Source organism: Serinus canaria, chromosome 18, assembly GCF_022539315.1.
Source record: "Serinus canaria isolate serCan28SL12 chromosome 18, serCan2020, whole genome shotgun sequence".
NCBI classification, from domain to species: domain Eukaryota; kingdom Metazoa; phylum Chordata; class Aves; order Passeriformes; family Fringillidae; genus Serinus; species Serinus canaria.
In genome coordinates, this window is record NC_066331.1 from 7,407,793 (window position 1) to 7,421,478 (window position 13,686).

Below are 13,686 nucleotides of genomic sequence, written 5' to 3' on the forward strand. Positions count from 1 at the left end.
AGGAGTGGGAGAAGTTGGAGGATTTTTTAAAGTGATCTTGTGGAAGAATCTCCAGTGGCTACAGAGGAAGTATGCTTGCTTATGCCTGGCTATCTATCACAGGAAATTTGGGAGTCTGGACAGCTAAAAAAATCCCACTCTCCATTTCCCCACCACCACACTGCTCTTACTGGCACAAAAGACTCAAAACCAGAGATCCCAAAAAACATATTTAGGATTCCTTTATACAGAAGGATATGGTCCAGGAGTGTTTAAATAAGGAACAGACAAGGTTAAAAATGGATCAGAGAGCCCAGAAAAGCAACACTCCAGGTTCTACTGAACCCAACACGTTTAAGAAAGTCACAGTTGAGGCTTTAATCTCTCTTTAATTTGTTCTTTCATCAGTGCCTGGGCATTGCTGTGTGTTTGCTATGTGCACAGCACTTCTGCTGTCAAGTGTTCTTTTCCAAAGAACAGCTGAAATGAGTTCTATACCCACCTCCTAGGGCTCAGAACAGCACCCACTGAAGCAGCCCATGGGAAATTCAGATTTCAGCCACACAGACACCACCAGCACAAGCCCCTGCTAATATAACAAACCAGCAGCTCCAAAAGATCCCTTGGGGACTAGAGCTTTACCTGGCATAATACAAATGCATCTACACAGACTTAAACAACACATTGCATTTTTAAAAAGCATAAAACAACAACATGTCCCCCTCCTCAGTCCTTTAAAATTGGCACTGCAACTTTCAGAAAGATCTGAATGTACACCCTCATAGAAAAGCTACTTGGGGATGTGAACTGCACTGGCCTGAGTGAGCCCACAGCCCCAGAACTGTTTGGTGTTCCAAGCCCAAAACATGTGATCCTGCCAGAGTCAGACTTTGTCAGCAGTTGCCTTGTGCTAAACATCACACCTGGAGGACTGGAAGTACTGGCAAATGCTTTTTCCTGCCACAGTTTTTGCTGTGCAAGAAACTCTTGGATTCTCCTGCTCCACTGAGCTTCCCATCAGTGCAGCTTTGTTGCCTGTCACCCTGACAGAGTGGAAGCAGATGGACTGCTGCTGGTTCAGGTGTTGCACCTCAGGTGTGTGCACGGAGCACGCAGATTCAGACCACAAAAGATGCTTCAGGTTGGTGGTCACCTCTGCTGAAGTTGCTTCAGTGTTTGGGGCATTCACACCACCTTCCCTTTCTTGGCTGAACAGGGATCTTCTCTTGGAAATAAGATGAAAAAGGAAGGTGTCTGCCCAGTGGAAGCAAGGTCAGGTGACATGGGAAGAATACAGAAATGCTGCTGCCACTGTAGGGAGAAAATTCAAATGGCCAAAGTTCAACTGGCGATGAAACTGGCCAGAACCGTGAGGGAAATAAAAAAGAGTTTTTTAAAATATATTAATGGCAAAAAACAAATTAGAAATAACACTGGCCCATTCTAGGATGAGGATGCTCTCCTCACAAACAGAGACATGGACATGGCAGAGGTGTTTAATGTTTCTTTGCCTGTCTTCAGCACAAATGATGGACCAAGGGGGTCTCAGTGCCCTGAGCTGGAGAACTGTGAATGTCCAACTCCCAGTCGACCCCAAAGCAGCAGGATCTGCTGCTCCACATGGATGCCTACAGATCCACGGGGCTCATGGCATTCATCTGAGAATCCTCAAGATGCTGCTGATGTCATTGCAAAACCTCTCAATGATTTTTGAGCAGTTTTGGGAATCCGAGGGGTTCCAGCTGACTGGAAGCGGGCAAATGTCCCAGTTCTCAACATCAAGGAGGAGGACCCTGGAAACCACAGGCCTGTCAGTCTCCCTTCAGTGCCAGGCCAAATCATGGAAGAGATGACTCTGGGAAATACTGAAAAACACCTGGAGGACAGTGCAGGCATCAGTCACAGCCAGCACAGCTTCACACAGGGAAAGTCCTGCTTGTTGATTCTGATCTCCTTCTGTGACAGGGTGACCCACCTCACTGTTCTAGGAAAGGCAGTAGATGTCACATTTTGGACTTCAGCAGAACTTTGGATACGGTCTCTCCCACTGACCTTCTGGACAAACTACCCAGCCCAGAGCTGGTTAACCGTGTTCCATGATGGGTGAGCAACTGGCTCACAGGCTGGACACAAAGGCTGGGGTGACACCAGGAGGGCACTGGTCACTGATGGGGTTCTGCAGGGCTCCATCCTCATCCCTGTGCTCTTCAACATCCTCATTAATGACTTGGACACAGGACTGTAAGGAATATTAGGTTTGTCAAAAACACTAAATTGGGAAGAGCTGTCAAACCCCTCAAGGGTAGAGAGGCCTCAACGAATTAGAGATGGGCAATCACCAACGATGTGGAGTTTAACAAGGGCAAGGGCTGCATTCTGCACTGGGGTCCAGGCACTCCTGGTTGGTGGCAAGCTGGATCTGAGTCAGCAGTGCCCTGGAACCCAGAGGGCAAACCATGTCCTGGGGGCATGAGGCCCAGCATCACCAACCAGGAAAGGGAGGGGACTGTCCTGGGATAGTATCACCTTCAGTGCTGGGGGCAGTTTTGGGAACCACAACATCTAACAGACATTAAGCCATTGGAGAGCACCCAAAGGAGGCCATGAGGATGCTGAAGGGTCTGGAGGGGGAGCTGTATGAGGAGTGGCTGAGGTCACTTGGTCTTTTCAGCCTGGAGGAGACTGAGGTCAGACCTCATTTGGGTCTTCAGCATCCTCATGAGGGACAGCACAAGGGCAGGTACCAATCTCTTCACTCTTGTGACCAGTGACAGGACAAAAGGAAACAGCTGGAGCTGAGTGAGGGCAGGTTTAGGTTGGGTATCACAAAAATGTTTTTCACCTTGAGGGTGGTTAGAAACTGGAACAGGATCCCCAGGGCAATGGTCACAGCACTGAGCCTGAATACATGAAGTGTTTGGACAATGCTCTTGGGCACAGGGTGGGTGTCTTGGTTTCTGTGCAGGGCCAGGAGTTGAACTCAAGGATCCTGATGGGTTCTTTCCAGGTGCCCATATTCCAGGATTTTATGAGACACACACTTGGAAGTGCCAGCCCCAACAGCAATGTTCTCCTGCAGCAGGGTAAGATCCAAGGACTCATTTTCCACAGCTCAGTTCTTGCAGAAGCTCATATCCTCCTTGTTCTTCCCAAAATTCTGGTGTGAGATCCACCAGTCATTCCGATAGGCCAAAAGGGCTGGTGTTCCTTTTCTCAAGTGTACAGGACAACATGTAAACATATGACAGTGTCAAAGCAAGGCAGGTTTTTCATTTACCTGCTGGTTTTAAAAAGAGTTCTTTAAAAATTGACCGTTGCCTTCCTTGCCAGTTCTGTGACCCACAAAATACTTGGCATATCCTTACCCACAGCTGGGTTATAGTGCAGGGGTCAGAGGGGACAAAGCATTGCACAAAGGACACAGTTGGGGTGTTCCCCTACAGGTTATTCAGGAGCCAACCTTGGACAGCACAAAACGAAGATGTCCGGATCGAGGAAGAGTAACAAAAACTTAAGGAGTGTGAGAAACAGAAGCAGAAGGGAGTAGAACAGAGCTGGCTGGCTGCTAACAGAGCTTCCATCAGCAGCTGCCTCTGGGTAGGTGGTGTTATCCCTCAGGGGTAGCTGCGGCCTCCACAAGATTCCCTAATCCTGTCAAAAAAAGGTACAACTGCCTTTAAGCATTCACCTTGTACCATGCCACAAGATCCCAGCATGCAGATTAATCTCAGGCTTATTCTTCCTCCAGCATTGTATGAGCAAGGTTCAGATTTCGTGTTTGGAAGCGTTTCTAGCAACTAAGCCATCACACAGCTGGAACAGAACACCCACCCACCCTCACAGAGTGAAACAATCAACATATGGGAGGCAGAACAGTGAAACCCAAAAAGTAAATGTTCTAGGCAAGGTGCTAATTTTCAATATTTAGGGTACTCATTTCAAAATTTGAATGGCAAATAATTCAAAAGTGCATGGGTTTTTCAGAAGAACAGATCTGCATCATGATCTGCATTTTTACAGCTTTCTTTTTAAAACAGGGTCTACATTAAAGGTTTGTTCTCTCCTGCTGTTCATTCCCTGCCTGAAGTCACACTGGCTGCCAAAATGGGATTTGACATGTCATAACAAGCAAACTGTGGAACCTCCAGGGCAAAATAAGCAGTCAGTACAGTTCTCCCCAACCTTTAATGATGCTCTGTACTTGTAATTCAATTGTATTCAGTCATGAGCAACTGCTGGAAATAAGAGAGCAATCTACAGGAGCACACAGGCCTTCAGGCAGTCTCACATTAGGAAGTCAGGCTGGAATCATGCTGGAATATGGACCTCCTCAGGTAAATTACTGCTGCACACCTTCTTTAGCAAGCCACACACTAAGGCACCACAGCACTTGCATCCATGCCAAACCTGGAGCATCCAAGAGCTCAAGAGCTGGCCAGCACTCTAATGCAGGCAGGCAGCCAATCCAGCAGCACTGGTTAACCAAGCTGCAAGGAATTTGCTTGAGAATTTTGGCAAGCCTCTGCTATATGAGAAAAATGCTTCATTTAGCAAAGAATGTTTAAGTTCTTCCCTGCAGTATACTCCCAGGTTCCCAGTGTTCCACTCTTTTTAACCTCGCCTGTCTAGAGAATTGCTTTCCTCAGCAACTTTACCCTAAGTATATCTACCCTTGATTTTGCAATACTAATGTTGCCTCCTTCCACAGTGACTGAAACTTGCTTGATATTTAAGTATTTATTTATTTAAAATGTAAACACAGACATTTGGAATTTAGGATTAATTTTGCCTTTAACAGATAAAGCAGTGGAACAAATTGAAATAATCCAGGCAGCAGTAAGAGAAACCATACAACTGCTTGAAGGTTTTCTGTCTGAACAAGACATTGAAACCTGAGTGCTGCCTGATCATTCTTCATCTTTAACTGTTCAGTATTCCTTTGTGCTCTCTGAAGAGCAGTTTAAACATCCCACCTCTCTCATTAAACAAAGATAAAATCAAATCCTCTCATCTATTAGAAGAGACAACTAGGAAAAGTAATAAGATGTTTATTAAATAAAACCCCTGATTTTTAAAAAGAAAACATCAATAATCCTAGTTTTCTGTTTGGAACAATTAAAATAATTCATGGAGGGATGACACCACTGGTCAATTCCTGTAAGGAATCCCTTGCTCTCCATCCTTCTCTCCTGAGGAATCCCCTATTTGAAGTGTGCCAGCTTTCCCTTGTGTTGTGCTGTGCTTGTTTAAAACCAACAGCTGCCCTGGGTCACCTGGAGGAGCTGCGCTCTTTGCTCACGCAGTCGTCCTGGGAAGTGGTGTCCCCGTTCCCCATCATCCCGCACGTCCTCCGCTTTTTCCTGCGGTGCATCATCCCCTCTGTCTCAGAGCCAGAGTCACACTGCAGCATGGAAAGATGAAACCACAATTCAGAGGAACCTCAACAACTGTCTGTGCTGTGCAATCCAACACAAGTTCTTTGAGCTCAGCAACCCTGAGGTCAAAGGACATGCTGTTTTAGGCTAGACACATTAAGGAAATTTTAAATTAAGTATTTAAAAGTCAGGAACAGAAATGTTTTTGGATCTCATCACTGGCTGAAGCTGACTTGAGGCACAAGGAATGTGCTCCTTTTGGTCCCTAGAAGGACCTCCTCTTCCAAGAGAAGACTTTGGCTTCAGAAGGATTTAGGTGTCCACAAGAGTCCTGTGTCCTAACTGATCTGTTTTGGATTTTTTTCCCTCTCCCAATTTTTAGAACATTCACTTTGCAGCTATTTTCCACAAGCTAAAAGAGTGACAGATTCATATATAATATAGACATGGATCAAACAGATTGAATCCATTTGGCAATGTGAAGAGAGGCTTCAGCAAACAGAACCTGCTAAGATCACAGGCTCCTCCACCATGTAGATGGGTTTAGCTGCTTTCTAGTAATTTATTCCATATGGCATGAATATAAGGATGAAGGCACATGATCAGGTATGGAAAAACAATGTAAATGCAGAATATGGATAACCTATTGCATCAAAAAGCATTACCTCTGAATCAGAGTCTGAGGAGCTGGAACTTGATGAACTGGAAGAATCACTGGAACTGTCAGAAGCAATACCAGTAGATTCCTGCAGGTCAACTGAATCAGCTAAGGCTGCCAATTCAGGATGCTCCTGCTTTAGGATCCTAAATACAGTTAAAATTTCAGGGTTAGCCTTTGAATTGTAATACTGCACATAAATGAATATTTTTAGGTTTTGTTTTCAATGAAGAATATACAAAGAAAGCTACTGAATCTCTTACCTGTACCATTTCCGTGACAGTTTCGGTCTCCCTCTTACTGTCTTGTGCCACACCACTGGGAAGTTGGTACAGCTGGCAAAATTTTGTGTGATGGCAATAGTTGTGTCAAGATTGAGGACTACGTGCCACCAGCCACCTAAAACACAACACCAGTGACCTTTGGGGGCTGCATGGCAGAGAGCAAGTTCAAGAACAGCCAAGAACACCTCTCCCACAGTGCAGGTGGAACTGGACCTTATCTCCCAAACCCAGGTGAGTTTTCCAACTCATCATATTTCCTGTCTTATTTCAGCTTTCACCCCAGTGCCTGACAGGTTCTTGTTACAGAAGGCAGCTCCATGCTCTGACCAAATTACCCAGCTCACACTCAGGCCTGAAGATGTGACCTGACAGCACCACACTGTCTGCTGACAGTTTATTTAACAGCAGCAGCCATTGTACCCCAGACTGCACAGAGCCCTTTCTGTTCAGCTGAGAGCACTTTCCACGCTGATTTTGCAAGGTTCTTATGACTACAGACTAACCTTTCATTTAAACATAGATGCAAAATTGTTTTTCCACACGGGATAAAAATAGTGGAGTTCTTACAACCCACTTATAGGCTCAGAAAAGACTGAGGGAACAGTTTAATGGAACCTGACAGCTACAAACTCTTAACAGAAGGTACACTCAGGAGTCACTAATAAGTGCCAAGACAATCACAAGGCACCCTTCACACACCAAGTCAGCTGGATGTTAGACACCAGCAATGTGGACAGAAACTATGGGCTATGCTGCACATAAATGATGCAAGATTCAGAGGTTAGAATCTGGTACTGAACTCACCTCACCCCCACTTACAATGGGCACACAGTGTGCAGCCACTCAGAGGGAAGGGCATCTTTAGCAAAGTTTTATTTAGCTTTTGATTTCAAATGAAAGATGAAGCATAACCACAGAGAGGTGGGTGGAAGGTGTCAGTGCATTTAAGTAGTTCATTTCCCACAACTAAGAAAAATTCACATGCAATATTCAGCCATGAATTTGCTCCAGCATGTATAAACTCAAACACTTCTGTCTAAGAGTTACTGGGGCTCAAACACCTCTATTATTTTATGCCCTGACAACTTTCTATTACTGCAATTTAGTTGAGACTACATTCCTGTGATGCTGCAATTTAAATCCCACTTGTTTTGCCATCTGTATTACATGCAATCCTATGCCACAGGTCACACACGTTTTGTGACATTCAGGAAGTAACTGAATAGTCCCAAAATGAGCTCAGTTTGTTTTGTAAGAAATGGACCATCTAAGAAAGCTGAAATGTTCCCTTCATTTCTATGACACAGGAATGTTACAAATATGCTTTTTTTCTCCCAGATTACCTTCCTGGAGAGATTTGCACATACCTGGCACAAAGACTGTCTCTCCTGGTTTCTGTAAGACTTCCAGGGGCTTGAACTCGGGGGGCCAGGTGGGAAGCTGTGTGCGAGGATAGATGACATTGAACCAGGTGATGGCCTCGTCCTGCTGGTTGCCCCCCTCCTCCCGTGTCACTTTGATCAGCTCTCTGGGGGTGCTGGTTGGGAACAGGCACCAACGCTTATGTCCCTGCACTAAGGCATTCCATGCACTGGTTCCCAAGGGATCAATGTGAATTCCTGTTCCAGAACGAGGTGGGCCCATCACAAACCATCTACATGGAAGAGAAAAGTGCTTTAGTCATAAAGCAGGCAGGTCCCTTTCTTCATGTTAGACAGACAATTACAGCAGCTCATTGCACATTCAGTTAAAAATAAAGTAGCTACAGTTATATTTACATTCTTGATTTTGTTAAGTTCACACTGCACCAAAAGGATATAACAGGAGTTTAACCTAAAATCCTATATGAATTGGACAGGAATGACTGTGAGATAAGTAAGTGAAAATGGCTTTTTATATGTCATAGCTGTATTGTTTTAAATCGTTCTTCAATAAAATAATTATTTCAAAGTTTATGAGCATGATTAAGTCCCAACTGCCTGTGCTGGGATTCTTCCTAGGCAGGGGGATTCTTCTGTGGTTTTCTAGAATTTGCTGCTCAAACACATCAGAACTGCAGAACAATGAGGAACAAAAGGCATCAACAAGGAACAGAGCAAGTTACACAACCCTGGCCTCTCTCTTCCCCTTCTGTTCATTCACAAGAGGCTTTTCATTCCAACACTTAACTACATGGAGCTTATTCTCCAGTGACCATTCAGGATTTGAGGCTTATATTCCCACCGCCCATTTACAAAGTTTATTTCTCCCAGTGGAGAACTTTATCTACTGTACATGTTTAACTGCAGCAGCACCTTCAACTGCTCATTTCCCCTGGAACAGACCAGTAAGACCAACCACACCAGAAAAAGCAGTGTGAGGTGACTTCATACCAGGCACCAAGAGGAAAAAATGACAATAATTGTTTAACTGGCAGCAGAGAGTGCAGAAACTAAAGCACCAACACAGTCCCTCCATGGTGTAGTGACAGGAGGGTGATGCCCAGCAAGAGGAATGCAAAGGTTCAGAGAATACAGCAAGTTCTCCATCTCCCCTTTCCAGTGCAGGTGTAAATCAATCTGGTTTTGAAGGCTCATTTGTCAGCATCAATTGTAGGACAGTAAAGTTTGATTATCAAGATGATTTCTTCCTGCTTCACGAAGGAGCTGTAAATAAACAGGTGTTTGTAATTTCTATTGCCAATTCACTCTTCAGATTCATATTATGCTCAGAAAGCTGATTAAACTACAGGTAGAACAGTCAAGGCTTTTCTTAAGAAATCAGAAGAAATTACACACATGAAGGTTTGTCTGAAGGCACAGAGAGATGCAGTGCTCAACACCCTTTTTCTGACAATAACCTGAATCTACACACACAGGTTTGAAACCCTTATTTAGCAACACTGCCATTTACCAGCACCTTCCTCCAAACATTTAACTTACAGTGAACAAAACACAGTTTGACCCAAGACATTAAATTTAACATTAAAAACTTCACAACTCCTAAAATCAATCTGAAAGCAAACCACCTTCCTCAAATTAAAATAGCTGCTTCAGTAAATGGCTTCCAGAAATTACTGCCTTTATTTTAGAGAGGAACAATGCCAATTAAAATGTGCTAAACAGCACCAATTGTTCTTTTAAGGTCTACACACTATCACACACCTCTCAACCCAGAGATCAACCTGTAGAGGTCGTATCCTCCTCACATGATCAGCATCACTACTTGTGAGATTTTTAATTATGCTCTGAAAGTACTGCACACTCATTTATGTACCTAGATGAACTCTCTAACTCCAGGAGACATTACTGTGCTCTTGTGCATCACAGCTCTCAAAAAACCCTGAAAAATACCCACATTTTCCAGAACAAAATACAAGAAGTTGGATACCAAGATCAAGAGCAAGGAGCTCAGCATGTGCCTGTAGGTGGGGAGGGTGTGGGGGACACAGACTGCAAAATAAATGAGTCACAACCAGATTCTCTCATTCACCTCTAACTTGGGTAAATGATCTCTAGGTCATTAAGTGTATTCAGGTTCTACTACACCCAGTGTGGTTTTGTGTTTGACCACAGCATTGTATGTTCTTGGAAGAGAATTATGAAAAGCACTGTAAAAACACCTCCCTCACTAATCTCAAATGGAATCAGGTTCTTGCTTCACTCCTGCAAACTGGACTACAGGTACATGAGAGAGCAGAGGAAAGTGCCATTACTGATGAGCTCTTGCTCAATTTTATTTAAATAAACCACATCACAGACTCATGGCACTCAAAGAGCAACAGGCATTGTCTGACAATTATAATGTCACTGTAAAGACTTTAATTACTTGGGAGGGTTCAATTTAAGTGCTATGAAGTGCCACAGCAGCATAAATAAAAATGACTTTTTATCTAAAGCCCAAATACAAGTTTGCTGCATTTGAATTTATGAATGAAATGTCGTTTATGAACGAAATGTCGTTTCACCCTCTTCCAAGCTGAAGCAAAAATAAAGAGTTGAAAAGACTACAGAGATGTGAAATATTGTTCTCTCTCAAAACCATCTGAAGGGGAGCTAAGAACTGGTGCCCATATTAGATCCTAATCTAGCTTAAGATCTTTACCTTAAAAGGAGTGACTCATAATTAAACAAAATTCCACACTGTACATAAGTCACTGGAGCAAAACCCAGGAGCTGTTCCTGAGGTATTTAAAAGTTGAACACTAAAATGCACACACAACAAAAACTGATCTTTACAGCTCTCAGTAACTACGTAATTTTTGAAAAAATCTAAGAAGTGATGTAAACTGACTTAATAGAATGAAAATAAAAAACCCTACACAAATAAACCTGTAGCAGCACTGGTGGAAAAAGGAGAAATTATGATATAAAGAATTTAAATTTTAAAATGTATTATAAATAAAAGTCTGCCCTTCTCTCCTGCAGGATTATAGCTGTACACTCATTTCAGAGATGATGCAAAAATCTCTCTTTTTTTTTTTTTGGGAGACAATCCCAGGTATTTAGGCATAACCAATGAGCTTAAAATACCCGTTTTGTCTTGCTGTCACTCTACCTGTAGGGTGGCCTTCGTTTCTCCCCTGCATACTGAAAGAGATCATCAGTGAAGAATTTGGGGACCTTGTAGTCCTCCAGGAGTTTCCTTCGCTTGGGATGCTCTCCATAGCTGCTGTCAAAGATGTACAGGGGGCTGTCATCGCGTGTGGTTTCCATGTACTCGATGTAATATTTCATCTTCATCTTCACAGAGTAACCATCATTGTCCTCCCCACATTTGAACTTCTGGTTCCTGTACTTGCGTTTCAGCCGCTCCAGCGTCCACTTCTCCTGGGCAGACCAGCCCACCTGAGCGTTCAGCAGCACCACGGGCTTGTAAGGCTTCTCATAACGCTCAACAAACTCCTCCACTGTTAACTGGAGTGCATCTGCCCTCTCCACGTTATCCTGTGAAACCAAGGGAGGAAAGCAGGGCAGATATTAGGACAGACTGACGTCCTAGGGCTGTGCTTGCTTCTGGGGATGCTTCATACATATCCTTTGCTCCACACACCACACGGCTGTGGAGCTGCCTCTGTGTTATTTTAAGCTCCCCGAGGCTGCAGCCCCATTTCTCCTGGCCCGCTCCCTGCACACATCAGTGACAGCCGCCGCCTGAAGCCTTTGGCACAGCTCCGCACCCAGGCAGCTCCCCGGGCGGAGAGGCCACCCTGCCCTTTGGGCTGACACATCCCCTGCTGCCTTTCACTCCCTCGGGACACAGGGAAGCGCTCCTGGGAGTTATGCGGGTTCAATCCCGGCGGGCCCTGACCTTCCCACACTCCTCGCCACGTGGAGGGAAGAAAGTCCCGTCCCTCACCAAAGCTCTCCCAGCCGCCAGCTCTGAGACAACCGCAGCCTCGAGAAAGGGCCCCCCTTCCCGCTTCCCATCAGCCGCCCCGCAGCTCCCCCTTCACCTCAGGCGTTCCCAATTCCCTCAGTCGCCCCCTCCATCCCCGTCCCCTCAGGGCTCCCCTATCACCAGTGGCGCCCCCACCCCACTTCCCCCAGCCCCTTCCATCCCCCTCAGGTCTCTTCCCTTCCCCGCAGGACTCGCTCAGTTGCGCCCCTCTCTATTCCCAATTTCCCCTCCTCCATTCCCCATTCCCACCCTTTCATTCCTCATCCCTCTCTTTCCCCTGCGCCCGACGCACCTTGCAGGCGGTGGGGCTGAGGGGGAAGGTCTCGCAGTAGTTATGACGGGTCCAGTCCAGCGAGTCCTTCAGCTCGGGCCGGGCGCTGCGCTTCGCCTCACGGATCCGCTTCTTGCTCTTGTGGTTCATGGCGGCGGCGCTAGGGGCCGTCGCCGCCCGCGGCCCCCGGCCCGACCCTGATGCCGATCCCGACACTGATCCCGATCCCGGCCCCACTCCGGCCGCACCTTCCAGAAATTTCACCCCGTGCCGCCGCTGTCGCCGCGGCCCCGCCCCCACCGCGCTTCCATTGGCCGGCTGCGCCCCGGCTTCCGCCACGCCTCGGCGCTGATTGGCCGAGGCTGGGGAAGCGGCGCCCCCGCGCCGCCATGTTGAGAAAGGGCAGCGCGGACGGCACAGAGGCAGCGCGGGCACCGGGCGCACTTGGCCGCGGAGTTCCGCGGCCGCCCCAGGAGCCCACCGGCGCAGCTGCCCTTCCCGCGGCTGGTCCGCGCTCCGCGCTTGCTGCTCCCCGGACAGTGGCGGGCCGACCGCGTGTCACCCGGTTTCCTCCGTTCTCCGGGAAGCAGCCCGCGGAGGCGCCAGCCCCGCCCCGCCGGGGCAGCCGCGCGGGCGGGAGCGGCCCGGCTTAACCGCGGCCGCGGGGGGAGGCCGCGGCTCGGCGAGCGCCTCATCGCCATCAGCGCCCGCGGCGGCGCTCCGCGTGACGTTGCGCCGGGGGGAGGTGCCGATTGGCTGGCACGGCCTGGAGCCAATACGTGTCTGCCCGCGATTGGCCCATGGCGGCGCCGCGGCGGCAGCGCGCGCGACGGTACCGTTTCGAGGAGGGTCCGGCGGCGCTGGCCGTGCGCGTGCCCGAGGTACCGGGGGCAGCCGGGACACCGGGAACGGCGGCAGCTCCCGGGACCCCGGCACAGCGCCTCGCCATGTGTGTTGCAGGTGCTGGACTCGCAGTACGGCATGTACGTGTGGCCCTGTGCCGTGGTCCTGGCCCAATACCTGTGGGCGCACAGGCAGAGCCTGCCCGAGAAGCGAGTGCTGGAGGTACCGCCCGCTCCCCCGTCTCGTGACCCGCGGGCCAGGTTCCACCCGCGGTCTCCACAAACACGCTGTGATTTCAGATCGGTGCCGGTGTGAGTCTCCCCGGCGTGGTGGCCGCCAGGTGTGGTGCCCAGGTGATCCTGTCGGACAGCGAGGAGCTGCCCCAGTGCCTGCAGAGCTGCCGTAGCAGCTGCCTCATGAACCACCTGCCCCACGTGCCCGTCCTTGGCCTCACCTGGGGCCGCGTGTCGCCGGAACTGCTCTCTCTTGCACCCATAGACATTATTTTAGGCTCAGATGTCTTTTTTGACCCCAAAGGTACGTTAATGCTCCTAGGTATGTTTGGTTTGTGACTGCAAGGAGTTCCTGTCCTAGTACTGCTGGGAAGTGTCAGTAGATCAGGTGACACTGTGCTACTGACCTTGTTACACTGGGTTAATTCAAGTTTAGAGATGTCATAAATACAGCTGTGTGTGTGGGAGTAGAAGATTAAGTAAATAACTGAGTCCCTTCATGCCCTGCTTTGTCTCATACACAGATACACTGTGTTTGCATTGATTTGTAATTACCATTTCATGGAACCAGGCAGATTTATCCACACCTGGAATAGAGACTAACCCAACTGCTTTATCTCCTCAAACTACATAGACTTTGAAGATATTTTAACTACAATTTACT

General features: G+C 47.5%; 2 protein-coding genes across 3 annotated transcripts in view; one reads left to right on the forward strand and one right to left on the reverse strand.

Annotated features, from left to right (window-relative positions):
• Positions 1–206: 206 nt before the first annotated feature.
• Positions 207–12,257, reverse strand: JMJD6 (jumonji domain containing 6, arginine demethylase and lysine hydroxylase). The gene is made up of 7 exons (XM_030231954.2): positions 11,968–12,257; positions 10,833–11,221; positions 7,664–7,950; positions 6,276–6,411; positions 6,020–6,158; positions 5,253–5,380; positions 207–3,630 (listed from the first exon to the last, which is right to left on the reverse strand). Exons 1-7 carry the CDS (start codon positions 12,094–12,096, stop codon positions 3,594–3,596), a joined length of 1,245 nt encoding a protein of 414 aa, XP_030087814.1. The 5' UTR covers positions 12,097–12,257; the 3' UTR covers positions 207–3,593.
• An 84-nt stretch (positions 12,258–12,341) lies between these two features.
• The window catches only part of METTL23 (methyltransferase like 23), a 2,038-nt gene continuing 693 nt past the window's right edge, over positions 12,342–13,686 (forward strand). The window contains exons 1-4 of one of the 2 annotated variants that reach the window (XM_009094477.4): positions 12,612–12,827; positions 12,907–13,011; positions 13,089–13,326; positions 13,657–13,686. The exon at positions 13,657–13,686 is cut by the window's right edge and continues 55 nt beyond it. In XM_009094477.4, the coding sequence (XP_009092725.2) occupies positions 12,747–12,827; positions 12,907–13,011; positions 13,089–13,326; positions 13,657–13,686 (454 nt within the window). In that variant the 5' untranslated portion in view covers positions 12,612–12,746. Of the gene's footprint in view, positions 13,012–13,088; positions 13,327–13,656 lie in introns of both variants that reach the window. The other variant, XM_050981170.1, reaches the window with a different exon arrangement.